Source organism: Pantherophis guttatus, chromosome 1, assembly GCF_059756535.1.
Source record: "Pantherophis guttatus breed Tessera chromosome 1, ASM5975653v1, whole genome shotgun sequence".
In the NCBI taxonomy this organism is placed as follows: Eukaryota; Metazoa; Chordata; class Lepidosauria; order Squamata; family Colubridae; genus Pantherophis; species Pantherophis guttatus.
In genome coordinates this window covers 98,620,988-98,642,926 of record NC_142063.1, presented here as the reverse complement: position 1 = coordinate 98,642,926, position 21,939 = coordinate 98,620,988, and the positions used below count along the sequence as shown (strand labels likewise).

The 21,939-nt window shown below is 35.9% G+C and overlaps 1 protein-coding gene across 5 annotated transcripts in view; it reads right to left on the bottom strand.

Moving 5' to 3' along the window:
- Positions 1 to 3,421: 3,421 nt before the first annotated feature.
- DENND5A (DENN domain containing 5A) overlaps positions 3,422 to 21,939 on the bottom strand; it is a 77,122-nt gene continuing 58,604 nt past the window's right edge. For 4 of the 5 annotated variants that reach the window (XM_034417053.3, XM_034417055.3, XM_034417054.3 and 1 more), the window contains 7 exons: positions 19,911 to 20,056; positions 18,141 to 18,259; positions 16,822 to 17,003; positions 16,087 to 16,169; positions 7,686 to 7,809; positions 6,617 to 6,785; positions 3,422 to 5,224 (listed from right to left, as the gene is read on the bottom strand). In XM_034417053.3, coding sequence (XP_034272944.1) covers positions 5,041 to 5,224; positions 6,617 to 6,785; positions 7,686 to 7,809; positions 16,087 to 16,169; positions 16,822 to 17,003; positions 18,141 to 18,259; positions 19,911 to 20,056 — 1,007 coding nt within the window. In that variant the 3' untranslated portion in view covers positions 3,422 to 5,040. The remainder of the gene's footprint in view (positions 5,225 to 6,616; positions 6,786 to 7,685; positions 7,810 to 16,086; positions 16,170 to 16,821; positions 17,004 to 18,140; positions 18,260 to 19,910; positions 20,057 to 21,939) is intronic. The other variant, XM_034417057.3, reaches the window with a different exon arrangement.

The following is a 21,939-nucleotide window of genomic DNA, read 5'->3' as shown; positions in this document are numbered from 1 at the left end:
TCCCTCCTTCAAGAGAAAGCAAAATTCTTCCAGACTTTCTTTAACAAAATTCACTGAAAGAGGAAAATGACAGAAATCGCAGCAACTGGATTATTTCTTTAGAATCCAAACTATCTGCCAACACATTTCAGACATGCCAAGTAGAAGTCACTAGCAAATTTACTTTGAGAAAAATCAGCTGGGGGTGGGGGGACGGAACAACTTCTAATCATAATGGTAAGCATAGTGCTCTTGATAAAGGGATGGTATGAAACATTCCGGGTTCCTGTTCAGTAATCGATTGCTTAGCTAAATAAAAACATTTAAAGATTGTTTTTATGCAATCTTGTTTATATACAGTTAACCTAAATTAACTGCTATCAGGACATTTTTGGGGAAAAGCATAAAATGAATTGTTTATCTACTGCACATATACAGCTCGGTTTTATCAAAAAAAACAAGGAAATTATTATTTTTAAGTAATAGATTTCAACATATAATTTGTATACATTACTTGTTCCAGATTGGTATTTTTAAATTGTTTCAGCAGGGTTTTCCATAGATATATTGGAGAGTTGAAAAATCACTACACAACTTTTCTGTGAAAGTTCACAGAAAATATAAGAGTGCAGTAGTCTTAAAACTCTTGCTGTTTTCCTTCCTGTATTTTTGTAAATATAGGTTTCAGTACAGTATTTAGTCCACCAAAAATTAAGTATTGAAATGGGTTGATTGTTGAATGAACCTAGACTTTTTAAAAAATATCTGAGATATTGCTATACTACTGTATACTGTATTGTCACATGTAAATTCATGCAATACACTGATTAATGTATTGAAGATAAAGGAAAATATTGTATTTTCTTTAAAAAAAAAAAGAACTGTAGAGCTTTTCCAACTATCCACATAACTTTTGAGTCAAGAGAAAAGACTACTATATAACATTTGTTGCCAATCTTTTTCCTGTTTCTGCTGGTTCCATTCCCAGTCCTAGTTGGCCATCTGATTTCCAAGGAAATAGGTGACAAAGCCTATGATACACCTTTGAGAATGTCCTTGGACAGCGTTGAAATAAGGTGAAGAATACAGCTTTAATACTGCTGCAGTTGTCCCAAGGATGTTTTTCAAAAGGCAACTGGACTTTCTTGGCTTTTTTCCTTGAAAATGTTTTGCTTTTCATCCAAGGAGCTTCTTGTTCTTCAGTTGTAATTGATGGAGAGGCTGCCTCACTACAGAGCTCGGGACATAAAGAAGGAAAATTGACAAAGCAGTGGAAGTGTTACTAGGGAATATTTCTGCCATGATTAGGTCCAAGGGGGGAAGGGCTCCAGATTGGTTTAAAACATTGCAGATTGGATATTGAATTTGAATCTGCGTGATTTGCATCCTTATCACAGAACAAATTATGTGGGAAATGAAGTAGCTCTGAAACGGCAACTTATGAATGAATTCAACAGTGTGATTTTTTGAAAAACAAGTTTCTAGCAGAATTTGCTGCATGCAATAAATATCAATGTGTGATGAAATACCTCTACATAATTCAAGCCAATTAGGATAAATAATTACCACAGATGGCATATTAAATTAATCTTGTTTATCATATTAGAAAAAACTTTATTGCAGTTCAAGTAAGCTATATCTATACAGTGTTTAAAAATACAAATTACAATTAGAAAAGGAATAAAATACTTGTAGTTTCTGTTCTATAAAAATGACTAAAATGTGCCAAAATTCTTCACATTTTGTTAAAATTACAGCTGCATTTTGAGGAAAGTAAAGAACCCTAAGTATAAAAGGAACTCCAAAATGAAAATTAAAATTAAAACCATGTAACTTTCAAGATTTTTTCATGTTTCCAGATATATTTTAACTATGACAATGGAAGTCTAAAATACTCCAAAGATCAACATAGATGCATTGTCTATATTGTTAGAAATATACAATGCACAAGCACAAAGTTCTGAAGTACTAGTCTGAAACTTAAAATTCTTCACAGTGGAAAAGTATTTCTCCTCTAGATAGAAATATGATTTAAAAGTTTATGTGCTGGTATAGAAGAAAATTCCATTGAAAGGAATGGGCTGCAACTGACTTGTTAGTAAATGGAAAAAGCTATACTTTTTGTGATGAATTTCAATTTTGATGACAAATGGTATAGTTGCCTATCAAATAAATACAATGCAGCCCTTGTTATTCTCTTATACACATGAAAGTATTTGAATCATACAGCTTAAAAGGAGGAATTCTGTTAACTGTTACGCTTTAACAAGAATGATATTTCTAGTGTTGAAACAGCATTCTATGAGAATTAGGTCATCAGTGCCATGCTGAGAATTGATTATTTCTCTAGTTTTGCAAGAAATATATCATTTTGTGTGCACAGTTTGAATCTAGAAGTGTTTTTGTGCCCTCCATTTAGCATAAAAGAATAACTGAACTACATTGATATTGCCTCTATAATTGAGATATTTTGTTTGGAAATAAGTATCTACTGTCTTTTCATCTGAAGAGGTACAGTTATATTTATGAGAAAGTGATATCCTAGAAGCATGCTGGACCTTTATTTCTTGTGTATTCATAAATGCAATTGCACACAATGTTTAAAATACTTTCCTAAATATATCACTATATATGCCCTCAGATTTAAGAGGCCTGTCATGTATTGCAAGATTATGGGAGATAAGGTGGATATTGAAAGATTACAAATCTATAGTTGATGTTCATAGAACCATTAACATGGTTCTTAAATAAATCATGCTTGACAAATATATTGCTTCAGGTTCTTTTACCAGAAGTAATTTGTCCCACTGCATATTAGGCCAAGGAACCACCTAAAATCAACAGATTCTTGTATGCAATGGGAAGAAATTTAATAACTTTAAATACCACATATGTTTGAAATATGATAGGGTAGCACCAAGAATCCTTCAACAGAGAGTGATTTGCACTCTCCTTGCATAATGCAAACAAAAACAAAGATAATACAACTTCCCATTATTTTCTCTGTATAGATGCTGGTGATAATTGCGATTAAGCCAAGTGTAATATACATTCATACAATTCTTTAGTCACGCCCTGCATTAGCTACTATTGTACAAATCTTCTATTAAGTTGTATCTATCAGAAGACATTTTATACAAAAAAGTTTAAGGAACATGGCATTTCAAAAGAAAGTGCCTGAAAGAATATGAAACAGATGTTTTTATCTTGAAAAGTTTTGTGTGCAGTTAGCTAAGACTTCCTGATAAAATTTTGGAGGAAAAGAATATGTTTAGATGAACACACAGAGAGATTTCAGTATAGATCAACAAATAAAATAAAGGTAAATGTGCTCCTTTGAGAATCAAGCATATTCCTCTTAGGATAAGAGTAAATAGATTAAAAATGAAGTGAAAGAAGACAATAATGAACGCTTCTCAAGATAATAATGAAAAACACAAGGTAAGTAAAAATAGTAAAATTTAATACATGTGCTGTATTTTAAGTTACTGGAAAAAATAACCACAAAATGTAGGAATTAAGAATAATGCTACTTGAGTAAACTGACAACTGAAGACTCCTTTTTCACAGCTCCATATGTGTTCATACAGAAAAGCCCTCCTACTATAGTACAGAGATTTCAACCCTTGTCCTATGTATCTCAGTATTATCTCTATTAGGTATGCATTTTTTAAGGATTTTAAATTCTCAGCTAATAATGACAGTTGTTTCTAGGCATTCACTAGATTTTTTTCTTGATTGGAATTTTACTATTTATAAGAATCCACATCTGAACTTTATTAGAATAGGCTAATATTTTTACATAATGTTCACAAGTATCCAAGAAATCCTCCATTTAACAAAGCAAAATTAGAACATGACATTCGGCATTTGAAAAGAAAATGTTTGTTATCTTCTGCCTATGAAGTAGGGTTAACCAAGATCTGAAAACCTTTCTATGTTAATAGGTTTAGTAACAGCATAAGTAAGTCACAGTAATACTGACCTCACTCATACTAATCCCAAATGTTTGACCAAAAGATGTGCTTATAATGCTGTAATAAAATTGTGCCAGTATCATAAGATGTCACACAAGTGTGAAATTTTTGTTCTGTGACTCTGCATATTTATACGCTATTCCAACAAGTGTCACATTATTACACTGTTAGCCATTACGTAGGGGGATATGCGACCTTAAAATAATCACATTTGTATTTTATGTTCTGAAATATCATTAGATATAAACTGATTGAACTTGAAAGGCATGTCCATGCTGAGACATATTTTTCTGCAGATACTTATTCTGGAGCTTCTGTCTAAGGGGACTGCACTCAAGTATATAGCATTCTTTTTTTTAAAGGCAAAGACCAGATCATGACGAAAAAGTTAAATAAATAAATGCCAGTTAAAACACACTTATAATTTTCTCTGTGCAATTTCATGTATGAAAAAATACTACTGATTTCTGAACATCTATCTGCATGTTTCACTCCTGAAAAATCTGCTAAAAATAATACTGATAAAAAAAGAAAAATTGCTAATGAATTCAGTGCTTTGAGCCTATTAAAAACATTTACATTTCTAAGTTTCTTGCAGCACAGCAGTGATTCAACATGGAAATGCTAAATAGTGTAACTTACGTAATAAAATATTAGTTTTTAATTGCTTAGTGACTTAGCAGAAATTGGAATGTGTTAATTACATTTTTTCAGGATACAGTCTGAAGGCAAGTTGAGAGAATGCTAAGAGCTTCTCACTGCACCATTATCTATGGCAAAGAAATATTACAGCTTTAAAATAAGCTGCACAATACTCATCTAACTCTTTCACATGAAAGCGTGTAAAAGCAAATCAGCAAATAAACTCTAAAAGTAATTTATAAGTATCCTTTTTCCTTTTACACACCAGATGTACAGTTTTTGTTATATTTTTGTACACCATTTGGATCTTCATTCCAGAAGAGTTGCATTGAGTCACATGAATATTTTGGATGCGATGTATTAGCAGATATAATCTTTGCATACTAACAATAGTTTGTTCCTTGTTGCTTTTTTTAAACAGTGCTTGTTGCATGAGGCAAAATCAGATGTCAATTCCTTTGACAAGGGATGCTTCCAGTGTGATATTGAACTCCTGTAATGTTTGCAACACACGGATCAAAGAATTCACAAGCGTGTGATCTTTTATCAATGCTGTATCTTCATACATCTGAGCAGTGATGGGGCAGTCTGCCAACAGAGCAATCCAATGATGTAAGAGATGATCTCTGTAAGGGAAAGTTTTAGAGGTTGAAAACAAGCATTAAATATTATCTTCTTTTGTAAGAAAAATACTAAATTTTCTTGTATTATCACTCCTTCTTAACTCAAATTTAGCAATCACATATATATTACCTAGCTTTGGTATGGACAAGCTAACTTGAAGTTCTCCACATTTTTTAGAACTATAACTCTCACAAGTCCCGAATGTCAGCAATCATAGCTTTAACAGAAAGCAATTGCATGGTGAAAGCAATTTATAGACTTAATGCTGATACCTTGCTTGAGACTTTCAGCGTTCCAACCAAAATTCTGAAGACAATAAAAAGGAATTCCAAAATCTTTAACATGTATTAAGTTTAACTATTTTAAGTAGAAACAACTCTCTTTAAAAGTATATAAAATATTTGGATAGAATTATTGCTTGTTTGTGCAATTCTTACTCCCACAAACAAAAAAATTAAAATGAAATATAGGGTGTGGCTGAAAAAATTTCCTCCTCTGAATATTAGGACTTCTGAGACATAGGACTGGAATGAGCAAGAAGAGGTTTATCTTTGGAAAAAAAATCCTAGCATAATAATTCTTTCCAGAAGATTCAAATGGTTACTCAAATATTAATTTTTTCAAAGACCATGCATATATATGTATCTTGTGCACGTGTGTGTGTCTGTCTGTCATCTCTCAAATGATTTGGGGTTTTAATCAATACTGGCAAATTGTGTACCTATTCACTGTGGGTTTTTTATTCTGTTATTATGTAAAAACTATCCAGAGCTTAAATATTTTTCACTAACAGGACTTAGTTCTCAAGTTTAAAAAAAACTGTATTTACTTCTCTCAATAAACTCATAAACTAAAATAGTTCCAGATGCTAGCAGTTCTGACAATGACTGGAACTGGATTGTGAAGATAACTATTAACAAAACAACTAAAAGGATTATTTTCATTCAGCTACAATCCATTATAACATTTGAGGAGCTCAAATACAATACCTTTATTATAGCATAAGGTACAAAGATTAGAACTAGTGAATATTCAAAAACAAAAACTCTAACATTTCTTTTTCCAACACATTAATTTCCTTTTCATATCTAGGGTTTCTTGCATTTTCAGTCTTTTAATCTATAATTATGAGCATTTATATATGCATGTACACCATCTCTCGTTATTTATTTTTTTCTTAAACCACACTGATTATTTTAAAAAAAAATCCCTTGTCACAAAATAACCAATTACGGATAACCATCTTCTATTTTAAGTTTTTAAAAGCTAGCTAAGTGACCAAATACTTCTTCTTTAAACAGCACCAACCTAATCAACAGAACAAGGAAACAAAATAATTAGGGAAACATTCTAGCAAGCAGCTTACAGACAAAGTAATAGCCATAGAGTCATACCTAGCTCCAAGGCAAACTAACATCTGAAATTTGCCATCTTTTCCAATATTTCTAGGAGTGTTGTTGATGGCTGTTACAAAGCGACAAAAACTCCTCGCCCTTTTCTGCCAGTTTTCTTCTGGAACCAGTTCATTCTGATCAAGAGCTTCATAAAATCCTTGTGCTTTTTCTGAAGGTAGACATAAAACAACAAAAATGGTCATCTAATCATATCAGATTGTAACTGAATTATTTTTGTGTTTCTAAATACAAACTTACCAATTTTACTCTGATCACCTAATATCTATGTAGTACAGATAGCCCTTGACTTACAATTACAATAGAGCCCAAAGTTTCTGTTGCTAAGAGACATTTGTTAAGTGAATTTTGCCCCACTTTATGATATTTCTTGCTACAGTTGTTAAGTGAATGTCTGCAGTTGTTAAATTAGTGACATGACTGTTAAATGAATCTGGCTTCCTCATTGAATATGCTCATCAGAAGATCACCAAAGGGGAATCACATGACCCCAGGACACTGCAACTGTCATAAATATGAGTCAGTTGCCAAGTGTCTGAATTTTGATCATGTGACCATGGGACTACAACAATTGTCAGAGTGAAAAACAGACATAAGTCACTTTTTTCAGTGCCGTTGTAACTTCGAATGGTCATTAAATGAACTGTTGTAAGCTGAGAACTACCTGTACTATACTATTGTTTTCAACTTTGTTATAATGAGAATTAGTAGAGAATGTATATAATACATAAAAAAGCAAATATCATTACACTTTCAAATTTAAAAACTGATATCCAGGCAATTGATAAAATACCACTCATATTTTCGCTTGGTGCTTAGTACCAAATATTATTTGACTACTTTCTTCCATATTGCCTTGTTTCTTCAAATATTATCTAGAATAATTGCTTCATTTCATTTTCTTATATTAAGAATGGGTGTTAAAAGTTACTTCTAGTTCTAAATAGTGTTTACTTTAATAACCAATAATTCAAATTACACATGAGGCTCATTTAAGACGACAAAGTAGATATTATAGGATTATATTTCCAAGCAAGTGTTCTGTACTTACCTAGAAAATCCCAAATAAAAACATTCTTGAAGAGCCTAGGAGATTTAAATCCATGCTGAAACACTTGCTCTAGAGCTGAAACAAGTCCACCTTCTCCACAAAGCAAAAGTGTTAAACTTCCTCTCTGCCAATGGAAAATCAAACAAAACATATTTTTAAGTTGTTTATATATCTGTCTAACCATAAATCACTATAGCCTGTGATAACTAATCAGAGGTGGGTTTCAGCAGGTTCTGACCAGTTCTGGAGAACCGGTAGCGGAAATTTTGAGTAGTTCGGAGAACCGGTAGTAAAAATTCTGACTGGCCCCACCCCCATCTATTCTCTGCCTCTCAAGTCCCAGCTGATTGGGAGGAAATGGGGATTTTGCAGTAACCTTCCCCTGGATTGGGGAGGGAATGGAGATTTTGCAATATCCTTCCCCACCACGCCCACCAAGCCATGTTTACCAATCCATGCCACGCCCATCAAGCCACACCCACAGAACCGGTAGTAAAAAATATTGAAACCCACCACTGTAACTAACTGAATACTATACACATTTGCCATAAGCTACCTATATTTCATGTTGATTCCACCTATTATATTAAAAAGATTCAGGAATATTTTAATAGATTAAATTTACTTAAAAGGAGCAAAATGAGAACTACTGAATGAGTAACACACTAGAACAGGGATAGATAATCTATAATTTATATATAACAACAGCCCTTTTACTGGTATAAATGGAGACCCCCAGATTGCATCCGCAAGAAAACAATGAACTTTTACCATACAACAGCAGTGCCCAACTTTTTGGGCACCAGTGACAGTGGAGAGAGGTTTTTCCATGGGCCAGAGGGGGCCTTGTTTTGTGTGCTGCCTGCATCCTGTGGATGGAGTTTTGTTTGTTTGCACGGCCCAGTTTCTGACATGCTGCGGACCGCTGCCGGTCCATGTACTGGGGGTTGGGGACCTCTGCCATACAACGTAAAGAAAGGACAAAATAGGCAGAACAGGCAATTGAAACTGCAGGGAGAATAGTGGACAACTTCTGTTTGCGCTATGGATGCTATGCTACTGGGTATCTGTAATAGTATGTAGGAAACACCTTGGAAGAGGAGAGAAGAAATGTTGCCTAAGGAATGCTCAGATATGAGACGATATAGCCTGCAACTAGAAAGGGGGCAGAGCAAGAAGTTCAAAAAGAATCCTTTCTAGCTTCTCGGATTGTAAAGGAGATGGCAGGAATTTGTACTTTAATTTGTCAGATTCTGTTAATGTAGCTTTACAATAAAATAGAATTAGTTCATTTGGTCATGTTTCCTGTTTGGCCTGAAAGGGGTGAAATTTAGCAGGTTCTGACAGGTTCTGGAGAACCGGCAGCAGAAATTTTGAGTAGTTCGAGAACCGGCGAATACCACCTCTAGCTGGCCCCAGAGTGGGGTGGGAATGGAGATTTTGCAATATCCTTTCCCTGCCATGCCCACCAAGCCACGCCCACAGAACCGGTAGGGAAACATTTTGAATTTCACCCCTGGGCCAGACCTACAAGGATATGTCTACTACTACAAAATAGGGAAACTAGTAAACTAGTTTCAAAATAGGGAAACTAGTAAAAATCCTTAGATGAGAAAGTACTCTGTGTATGAAAATGAAGGAAAGTATTGTTTTATTTATTTATTTATTTATTTATTGAATTTCTATACTGCCCTTCTCCCGAAGGACTCAGGGCGGTGAACAGATTAAGATTTCATATACATACTGTCAGATGTAAATGCCTTATTCTCTAATGTGTAAATAGTGTACAGACAGGGTATCAGGGGTTAACTTATTCTTCACTTCTTAATGTATTCATAATTCACCACTCCCACATATAGCTCCACCCATTGTATATATAAGGAGCTACCTACACCCTTTCCCTTGCTTCTATCTGTGAATATTCAGTGAATATAGAATGCCTAATGTAAATAAAAGAATATATAGTTAAATCTTTAACTCTTGCTAATCTTATTGAGTCTGATCCTGAAAATATTGCAACAAATTGGTAGCAGAGGATGGTTAATTGACTCAATAAAAAAACTTTAAAATGTCTAAGAAAGATAGGCCCAACACCAGGGCCTACAGCAAAGAAATGGAAACGGAACAAGAAATAATCAACGAATCCACGAATGCAATTTCGAGAGAATCCGAAGAATACACCACTGAAGACGAAGAAATAATTGATGACCAGGAGGAAATCGAAATAGAAAATAACGAACTCAGGTCAGAGATATTAAAACTATTAAAAAGCCAGAAGAATGATGAAAGACTCATCGCGAACCTCCAAGATATGCTGAAGAACAGCGGAGCAGCGAGAGAGAAAAACATCACCAATGAAAAACCTAAAGATCCAAAAATAGTGAGTGATATGACTGCGGAGAAAATCATTACAAAGAAGAAAAACGATGATCCCGCGCGAAAATTTGAATGGCGGCCATCTTGGTTTCAACCGGCCTCCAAGATGAACGAAGCAGAACCAATCAGCAAGCTCAATTCAAAATTTCTGGCGCGAAAAATGTTATCAGACAACGAAAACGAAAAAGAAGATTCAAACACCTCAGAAGAATCAGAACCAGAAAGTGAGGAAGATCCAACAAAACACCAAATAAAATCAGCGATGAAAACGCTCTTTGCTGCATTTGGGCCAAAACTGAAAATTACTAAAAAGATGCCGAAAAAGCGAGCGAACAAGCCAATGCCTCAAGACCTGCCCGCTCCCATCCTGACTACTAGAGCGCTGACGCCAGAACCCAGAGAGCCCTGCCGATACCGCCCTACGCCGCAGGCCGAAGCAAGCACCAACGCTCTCAATAGAAGAGGAAGAACAGCCACCGTCGTCAGAACCCCCAAAGTCGAACCAGAGACCGACTCGTCTGAAGAAGAGCAGAGCGAGCAAGCCGCAATGAGGAGAACCTTCCACGACGACGCCGAAGAAGAAATGAGCAACGCGCATGCGCGAAACTACGCTGACGATCCGGGAAGACATGAACTGGAGAGAAGATCATGCAGACTCGTAGCGAGCATCCCCACGCCGTTTTGCAATTTTCTGCATTTACGAGACCACGGACTACCTCAGGTTGTAAGTAATGGACCCAATAATGTCGGAAATTTACCCAGTGACTTCCCAAAACTAAGGGTTGATGGCATTAATTTACAAGAATGGTATCAACAGCTCCAGGTTGTCTTTATGAAGGAAAACTTACTGTTTTTTATCACTAGTCCCCCAAAAAGACCTTGGACACTAAAAATAGATTGTTTACACCATAGAGCTTTTTTCTTAATAATATCTAGTGTGTCTCCTGCAATGTATCACAGCATTAAGCCAAATTTGACTGTTTCAGAAATTATTCAATGCATGTTTAATTTGTTTCACAGTGACAGTGTAGCTACCACCACAAGGATATCTAAAGACTTCTTTTCATCTAGGATAAAACCAGGGGTTTCCATAAGTGAACATTTAATATCTTTGAACAAAATAAGAGCTGAACTGCATTTGAGGGGGGAGGTGATTTCAGACCAAACAATGAAAAGTGTTATTATCAACTCACTTGATCCATCATGGGACAATTTTATGTCACATTTAGACACAATCAATCTAGGATATTTATCCATAGAAAGTCTATCTAACAAATTGATAACAGAAGATAATTCTAGAAGGAATCGTTCTAACAATCACACAGAACATAAACCATATAGGAAAGTAGCTTTCCAAGAAAAATATAGTGGAACATTTAAATGTCATAATTGTGGATCCAGGGAACACAATAGAAGAGACTGCCCAAAATTCTTAAAAGAAAGATATAGATCAGAATACAGAAACAAATACGATTATAGACAGCCTTCCATAGAAAGGCATAGATATAGGAGCCCACCAAATCACAGAGAGAATAGAGGGGGCAGAGACAATTCAAAGGATAGAAAGTCTGGTTCACTGAATGGATTAAATAAACAAGACAACACTAACATACAACAAAGTGAGAACAATAATTGGCTTATTGATTCTGGAGCAACTAATCACACCACTAATAACAAAAGTATATTGTCTTCATTTGCAGAAGATAAATTTGTAATTAAGGTAGCTAACCAAGAAAAGGTTCAAGTATTAGGTAGAGGAAATGTAACCTTGCCTGGTCTAGGAAAAATAGAGGGGGTATTACTAATACCTGAAATACCTCATAACATATTAAGTGCCATAAAACTAAGCAGAGATTCTGACATTAACATTGTCTTTTCAAAAGGAAAGGCAACTTTGGAAAAGAATAAAATAAATGTAGGCACTGTGGTGACTAAAGGAGGCCTACCTTATCTGATAACAAAAGAAAAATGGTTACATAACATTGATTCAAATATGGAAGATTGTATTGAAATAGATGATGAGAATGTTAGCAACAGTGACAATGATGAATGTAAAATATCTCATGATCACACAGATGCACACAACGATAAGAAGCCAAAGATAGGTAAACCAATTCATGATGAGTGTGCTCACATATTGCATAGGAAGTTAGGACATGCCAGTTTTCCTGTAGTGCAAAAAATGACTGAACACGCAGAAGGTGTTAAAATAAAAAATTGTGAAAATTATCTGGAATGCTCAGTATGTAAATCTACAAAACTAAAAACTAGTCCCAGGCCAAGAAAATCTACCAGATCAACTAACAAAATTTTTGATTTAGTACACATGGACTTAGTTGGTCCATTAACTCCATCAATCACTTATAGAAAACGTTACTTCCTGACAATAGTGGACGATTATAGCCGCTATGGATTTGTTTATACATTAAAACACAAAGATGAAACATTTCAAAAATTTAAAGAATTTTACAAATGCATAGAAACACAACACAACATCAAAATAAAACAAATTATGACAGACAGAGGATGCGAATTCATGTCTAAAGAATTCTCACAATGGTTAAAAGACAAAGGAATGTTACATTACACTTCTAGTCCATTTTCTGCGTTCCAAAACGGGATTGCAGAGAGAAAAAATTCCACATTACAAACCATGATTAGATGCACATTGGAAGATGCTGGCTTAAGCAAACAATTCTGGTCAGAAGCCTTACATTATTCAAATTACACACAAAATAGAACATGGTCCAGCATTGTAAATAAGACACCATATGAAGTGATGTATAATAGAAAACCAAAATTAGCACACATGCACATATTTGGAGTCACAGCAGACGTACACATACCTAAACAATTAAGAAGAAAGGGAGAAAATGTGTCCAGAAGACTCAGATTTATGGGATATGAGACTGGCACTAAAGGATACAGATTCATTGATAGTAACAACAAATTTATAGTCTCCAGAACAGCTGTGTTCCATGAACAAGCTAACTGGTCCAAATTACATCTTAATGAGATATTCCCAAATAAACATGAAGATACAAAACCTCATGAGAAAGAGATTATAGAAAAGCAAAATATCAACAAATATAAAAACAAAAACAAAACTTGGACAAATAGCCAACACAAAATAAAGACAGACACACTAACAAAAAAGGAAGCAAGATATTTGCATGATAACGATAGTAAACCCGAAAAAATCATTAGAAACACCAGAAATCAAATGCCAAATAAATACAAGGATTATGTAATGCACATGGATGGTGAACCAACAACACCCAATACATACGAGGAAGTGTTAAAACTTCCTCACGAAGAAAAGGAAAAATGGGAATTAGCAATGAAGAAAGAAATGGAAAGTTTACAAAGACTAAATGTATTTACACCTGCAACTGCACCTAAAGATAAGACAATTATTGGTACCAGGTGGATATATAAAATTAAGAATTTAGAGGGAGGAAATACTCTATACAAAGCTAGATTAGTTGCACAGGGTTATGCACAGAAATATCCGGAGGACTATACTGACACGTATTCCCCCACTGTAAGAACAGAGAGTGTCAAAACAGCTCTAGTGGTAGCATCAGCACGCAATCTTGATGTATTCCAATATGACATTTTATACATAGGAAAACATAAAGAAAGAAGAGAAACTTTTGTGACTAAACTAAATGAGCATTTCTCATTGAAATCTTTAGGCAAGGTAAACAAATACCTTGGTGTCCAAATTAATAAGACAAAAAGAGGATTCAAACTTACCCAGAGAGATAAGATCATAGAACTTTTAAATAAATGCAACTTAACCAATGCCAAACCTTGTGATACCCCTATGCAAACTGACTTTCTAAGAAATTCTGATGAATCTTCTCCCGAGTTCAAGGACAATACATTCTATAGATCAATTATAGGTTCACTCCTTTACATATCTAATTGGACTAGACCAGATATCGCTTTACCACTCAATTTATTATCTAGGCATGTCAGCAAACCAACAATGTATCACTGGGAAGCTGTTAAAAGAATTTTAAGATATCTAAAAAGTACACTAGACTTTTGTTTAATGTTAGAGCCTAATGATATTAAAGAACCAAAGCTTACGTGTTATGCAGATGCAGATTGGGCTGGAGACACTTCATGCAGAAAAAGTACATCTGGTTATGTATTTCTCTTAAACGACTGTCCAGTTTACTGGTACACTGGTAAACAAGAACTAGTGGCCACTTCAACGACAGAAGCGGAATATGTTTGTTTATCCAAAGCCGCAAATAACCTTGTATGGTTTAATGATTTAATTTCAGATGTCTGGAAAAAACCTGCTCTGCCCTTTGTTATGCATGAAGACAATAAAGCAGCCATTGAAATATCTAGATCTGATGCCATTGGACAAAGGTCCAGACATATAGATATAAAATTTAAACATGTGAGACAATTATCTCAGGATGGATTTATTAAAGCAGTGCATTGCGACACTTCAGAACAATTAGCTGATATATTGACAAAGCCTTTACCTTCTAAGCAGCATAAATATTTAACCTCTAAGTTGTATGTTTTGTATTGTCCTGAATCTGAGTGTAACTGGTGTTGTATAACGAATCGGCATTTAGAGGGGGATTTGTCAGATGTAAATGCCTTATTCTCTAATGTGTAAATAGTGTACAGACAGGGTATCAGGGGTTAACTTATTCTTCACTTCTTAATGTATTCATAATTCACCACTCCCACATATAGCTCCACCCATTGTATATATAAGGAGCTACCTACACCCTTTCCCTTGCTTCTATCTGTGAATATTCAGTGAATATAGAATGCCTAATGTAAATAAAAGAATATATAGTTAAATCTTTAACTCTTGCTAATCTTATTGAGTCTGATCCTGAAAATATTGCAACACATACAATAATATTATATTATTATATGTTGATCCAGATTCACACAAATCAAATTCCAAAATTGCCTCTGATTTCCACAGTGTGGTTCACCTAGCCCCTTTTTATCAGATAATAACAATTTACCAAATTTGTATGCTGCCTGACCCCCATGACTCTGAGCAGCTCGTAACAATTAAAAGAATTACAGTAAAAGATAAATTAGATGTAAATTTATATTTCACCTCTGCAAATACCAGAGGTGAAATGCTTCCGGTTCGGACTGGATCGCCCGATCTGGTAGCGATGGCGGCGGGTGGTTCGGAGAACCGGTAGCAAAAATCCCTGCGCCCCCCCCATGCCCAGCTGAGCCATGTGATCATCAGAGGCTGTTTTTTTTACTTTTAAAAGCATTTTTTCTACAACCTCTTCGGCCGAAAAGATGCTTTTAAAAGTTAAAAAAAAAAGCCTCTGATGATCGCGCAGCTCAGCTGGGATTGTCAGAGGCTTTTCAAAGGACTTTTTTCTGCAACCCCTTCGGCCGAAGAGGTTGTAGGAAAAAAAATGCCTTTAAAAGCCTCTGGTGATCCCAGCTGATTTGTCTGATTGTCAGAGGCTTCTAAAAGCATTCTTTTCTGCAACCTCTTCAGTCGAAGAGGTTGTAGGAAAAAAAAGTCTTTAAAAGCCTCTGGCGATTCCAGCTGACTTGCCTGATCGTCAAAGGCTTCTAAAAGCATTTTTTTCTGCAACCTCTTAAGGTTATAGAAAAAATGCTTTTAAAAGTAAAAAAAAAAAAAAGTTGGCCACGCCCACCCAGTCACATTACACCCCCCCCACTAAGCCACACCCACAGAACCGGTAGTAATAAATTTTAGATTTCACCCCTGGCTAATACTGATCAAATGAACTTAATTACAGCTTTCAAACACACTTGAAAGTCCTAATAAAAAATGCCACAATATGAAATTATATACAATATTATGTATTTGATAATCCATACCTTTACATTAAAGGTATGGATTATCATACCTTTAATGTAAAGGTATGGATTATCAAATACATTAATACATTAATTAGCAATTATATTAGTCAATTCTAGGCCGATATCAATCAAGGAAGAAATTATCAACGCCCATTATTGCCATGTATAGTAAGCTTACCTCTTTCTCTGGCTTGTGGAAATGTTTGACAATTCCGTTTACTGCTTCACCAATAGATTCTTGTATCTGACCTGTATTTAACTCTGCAAAAGGAAAAAAAAATATTTTAAAAACCTAATCCGATGTCTAGTTTATACACAGATAAGTCAAGTCCTTTTAAAAGTAAGAATGGAGAACATATTCTCTCTTTTTTATAGAACTTTTTAATTTGTGCATAATCTGTAACTTAACTTTAAGGACAAATCCTGTTTACTGCAGGAAGTGAAATATCCCCAGCAAATAATTGACAAGCTTCTGTTTGAACACAACTACGGATGGGAAGCCATCCAGCTCTCTGGATAATTGGTTCTCCTGTTGGGAAGTTTGGTTTCCCCCCCACCGAACATTAAATACAAACTCTTTCCTATTACTTATGCCTTATGTCAGGGATGTCAAACTGGTGGCCCGTGGGCCGATGCGTCATGCACAGACCATGCCCACCTCAGCTCCGTGAAGGGGGAAAATGATGGCAATGTGATGTGGAGAGTTTGATACCCATGCTTTATGCTGTCCAGCAGTATAGAAGGGATGATGATCTTTTTTGTATCTTTCAAATACTAAACAAGAATAGTATACTATCCTCTCTCAGCCTTCTCATGTTTTTCAAGAGGCAACTGGATTTTCTGGATTTTCTTTGAAGACTGAAAATCTCCATAGACACTATGCGTGGAAGTAACTACAATCTACCCAGCTTACTTGGCTTGTTGTTAGGTGATATGGTGACAAATCTTCTGATCATGCTGGGGGATTGCTGCAATGGGGGGGTTCTGCACTGCCTTTCGTCTACCTCAGAATGTGATGTCAGCAATTCACCCACTAGGATCCTTTCTAAGCTGCCATCATCTACACCTTTTCCAAGCCATCTTCCACATGGAAACCTGAGGGAAAAAAATAAAGAAAAGAAAGTACTGTAGGGTCATTTTGCTCATATTGCACTTTTAATAAGACAGCACACAACAGACTTGATTTTCCTCTGTAAGGTGAGTGTGCTCCATTGTAAATCTTTCCAGTTACTGAATAATTGAACTGTGTTCATGAACTTGAGGATAGACAATTCTTGCGATATTGAGAGCTACAACTGACTGTATTGAGTTTTTGAAAGATCACTGAAGGCTATTTGATGCTGCAGTGTTTCCACTGGAAGATGCATACCTGATTTTTCCCCTCGAGTTCTTTTGTGGGGGAGGGAAGAAGCAGAGAATTTCCACAATGAATCCTTAACTTAGACCACAAACTCAGCAATAAGCTTTAATTGATCTACTATAATTTGACTATTTCGTTGCTACATTTTGGCAATGCGGGTTTAGAATAACGGGGGTTTCAAATAAACTCATTGGGTTGCCCACCTCTGATATAACTGTTTCTGTCTCACAAAAGCTTAGCTTTTGGAAAGCAAAATAATTGAAAATTGTGGATTTAAGCATACAAATATTTGGAATGGACTACAGATGGGGTGTAATACTGTAGAACAATTTAGGCTGTCAAATACTGATTTAAAAAATCAGGATGTATACTATATAGGCTCCATTCTTCCATTAGATTCCAATTTATGCAGAAGTCAATGCACATTTTTTGTGTAAGCATGAAACTAATAGGAAGTTACTATAATAGATAAAAGATTATCTATTATATGTGAAATAGAAAATTCCAAATAAATCAACTTGCAACATTTGCAGGTTCAGTTGGTGAAAGGTTATCATGATTGATACATCCTTGAGAGACACCAAATACCTTCTGCACATATGGGATCACTATTTAGAGCTGAATTTTACACCATTGTAGGTTATTATATGTAACAATATTGCAGGTCATCTGCATTAGTAGCTGATTTATTTTCATAAAATAAGAAAGCAAAATGATACCTATCTGACCAGATGAAGTCTTTATTGTTTGGAACAGTTACAGAAACAAGAAAATGAGGCCATCATATTTATTGTACTATAAATGCGTATAATTCATTGAATTCAATAATTCAAATACTATTTGTACAATGCATAAATTGAAAGGAACCTTACTTGTAAGTATGACCCGTCACTTCATTTCTGACCATAACATATTCCACTAGCCACTTGGCATACAATCCAGAATTATCATGTCCTATTTGTACCGTAGTAAGTTTTCCCAAATTCTGACACTAAAAATTAGGAAAATATATATATATTGGTTAAAAAAAAAAACAAAGAGAGAAAACAAGATGCCTTCATTAATGTATATTAGAAGAGGGAAGATATAACTGGACTTTAGGCAGACACTGGAGATGCATGAAGACAAAGATCTGAGTTAACGTTTCAAAGTCAATTCTGTTTTGCTCTGCAATTGGAACAACAGAAATGCAAAGGAGAGAAGGTAGCTGACATTCAGAAGCTTGGAATTTTAATAATTAAAAGGATAATATGATAGTCTCTATTTTCTCCAATATGACTCAGCAATTGTTGTTGATGGGATCCTCTCTCTCTCTGAAGGAACAGGTCCACAACTTGGAAACATATGGCTGCTGCAGGACATCAGAGGAAAGCCATGGGCAAAGAATGCATGTCCAGCATTGGCTAATCTGCCAGCTACACCCCTTCCTTGACTATGAAGTTATGGAAACATTTATTTATGTCCTGAACACCATTCTAACATGCTCTATATGAGATTGCTTTTGAAATGACCCAGAATTTGCAGATGGTGCACTTTGCAATGGTTGGGATATTAATGGCTGACAATTAGTACCAGGATGTTCTCTGCTTACTGCCCAAGCTACCAGTTAGTTTCCAAGTCCAATCAAAATTCTTTATTACTTATAAAGCTCTATGGGAATAAATTCCAGGTTACCTTAAGGATTGTCCCCTTCAAGTGGACTTTGATGTTTCATGCATTGTAAAAGGGAGGTTTTGCTTAGGGTCCTATTTCCATGAGAGATCAAAGGAGCACTAAGAGGAATGCACGCAGCATCATCCTCCTCCTTCTTTGTAACATTAATCCTAGAGAGGCACCAGATACCTACCTTGCTGATTTTCCATAAATCATTGAAAGTTCTGTTTCATTAGACCAGGGTTGTCAAACTCGATTTCATTGAGGGCTGCATCAGAGTTGTGTTTGACCTCGGGGGGCCAAAGTGGGCATGGCCAGTTCAACGTCACTTGTGTCAGGGGCGCCTGTGGTGGCCCGAGTGCTCTGCCAGCGAAAACAGGCTCCTAAGCTCAGTTTTCGGCTGCAACTGCCTCCTGCAATCCTCTGTCAGCAAAACCAGAGCTTGGGAGGGCCCTCCCGAGCTCCCTTTTCGCTGGCAGAGACCCTGCGGGCCGGTCCTTTCAAAATCAGTTAGTAGAACTTTCTCAAAACTTCAAATTAAATGCAGAAAGGGGAAACCTTGCTCCTCCTTTAGTAAACTTCCTTTTGTGATCATAGTTGTCAGGGTTTGCTGGAATCCACAAAAATAAATATTTTCAAAGGCCAATTTATTAAATTCTCTCTCTCTCTCTCCCTCCCTCCTTCCCCCACAATCTCCATGCTTTTCTATTTTGTGTTCTTTTAACTTGAGGTAGATATCCCATGGCTCTGGGATACCTGTAGTTTTGAGCTATAAAGCTGCTGAAAATTTAAAGGCCAACTGTCAAAGGTGTGTAAGCTATTCCCTGTTTTAAAAAAAACATTAAAGGACTCTTAGCCAGCCTCCGCTACTTATTTTACATTATTGCAATGTAGCCCTTGATCATTGAAAAATATTTTTTGAAACAAAAGCACAGGGCTTAGTGATTGAAAAGTTGCTTTCTTCTGTTCAACAACAACATGAGAGATACCTCAAATGTCATCTCCAGCATATTTCTTGGAATCTGCAGGATTCCTGTTTCACCCAATTCTCCTGAAATGCATATCCATGGGTTGGCTGTAAACATTGAGCCACCAAGTTTTTTGCTAGGAACAATCAATATATGGTATGGAATCACTGTAAAAAAGAAAACACACATACAGCTGGATAATTGTCTCCAAAAATAAATGCAGGGGGAGCTTTACTGAGCTTCGTCAGTAGAATCTGCTACTCCTGAAATATATAGTTCCCCAGTGAGAAATTCCCCAGTAAGAAACTTTTCCACTGAGAATTTTCCCAGTTCATTTTGTCACCTTCCAGGCCTTAAGCATTAAGCTTTTTAATTTTATGTTTCAATTTAATTCTTAAACCAAGCACGTCTGCTTAACTTTTATTGATTTATGTTATGAATTATATCAGTTAAAAAAAGTAAGTAATAGTTTAGAGTGTTATAAGTTTGCTGGGGTTATTTTTGAAGAACAACTTAGCAAATTTTGAAATACATACATACATACTCTTCTTAAATCTCTTTTAAAAAGTATTGCTTAGCAAAGCTGTATTTAGTAACTGAAATCTTTATATATCATGAATAAGCTAAATAAGGTTTTGAGGAGATGTGTGTAAAAATCATCCTTCTTCTTTAATACTTTTTAACTTCCAGTATCAGCCCAATACTGGCCCCATGAGCCAAATGAAAAGAAAAAAAAAAAGCCAGCAACAGCATATGATAAGTAAGATGGGAACAGATCTTACTTCCATCCAGGGGTGAAATCTACTTACCCTCCCTATCGGTTCAGAAGTACACATGCCCCCCCCGCGCGTGTGTCGCGTGCGCACTTGGACCATCTGTGCATGCGCAAGCCCTTCTGCGCATGCGCAGAGGGTAGAAAACAGGTTACTTCCTGGTTAAAACCAGGAAGTAATGACGTCTGAGCAGGTGGGTGAAGCCTTGCGCTGCTGCCACTACCAGTTCTCCAAACCACCCGCTGCCATAGCTACTGGTTCACCTGAACCAGTGCGAACCGGTAGCATTTCACCCCGCTTCCATCCCTTATACTATTTTAGTGTTTACTAAAATACTAGGTATAAATTATACAAACCAGTTACAATTGTGTTTAGCAAATTTATAGATAAAATTTATAGATATTGTTTTATTCTCTGTTTATAAATGAGACAGTTTCAAAACGCTTTTAAAAATCACTGCTTCCAGGAAACCTATTTACATAAATACACTAATATTTTTGATCCAAGGAAGACGCAAATAGGTACGCAAATATGCACATATAAATACCTGTCTCACAATTAAAAATATTTGTATCTATAAACTGCCTTTTGAAAATTACTCTTCCAAAAACACACTCTATGTAAGACAATGCATGCCCTATAGCAGTGATGGCTAACCTTTTTGCCATCACGTGCCAGGAGGCGGGGACCGGGGGGTTGCACACGCGTGCCCACACCCATAATTCTATGCGCCCTGCCCCCCACACATGTGAAACCCACCCCGCTCCCCTCACTCCTGGCATATGATGGCCTGGAAGGTCCGTTTTTCTCTCTCACCTGGCTCCAGAGCCTCTCTAGGAGTCTGGGGAAGTTGAAAATGGTCTCCCCCCCCCCCGGAGGCCGTCCAGAGGCCAGAAATGGCTCGTTAGCCACTGATATGGCTACGCGTGCCATATCGCCATCACAGCCCTATAGCTACCGAATTGCATTCAGCGTCTTGTACTGACCAATGTTCATTTAAGTATCTTTAAGCATTTTGGTCCTTTTTTCACTTCCCACACAAAGTCATGACTTTCTATAACAAATTTTGAGGGTATATAGGGTATAGATATATCTCCCTGCATAGGGAGAGAAAATGCTCTCTTTCCAGTTTACTGATAAAAATCAATTATAGTAGTTAAATATATTTTCTATCACATCTCAAAATAAATATAATTATAACTTCCCTGGCTTGAGAAATCCAAAGTTTAAAATTTGAATAATGTGTTGGGATTAATATTGCTTTATAAATAATTGTC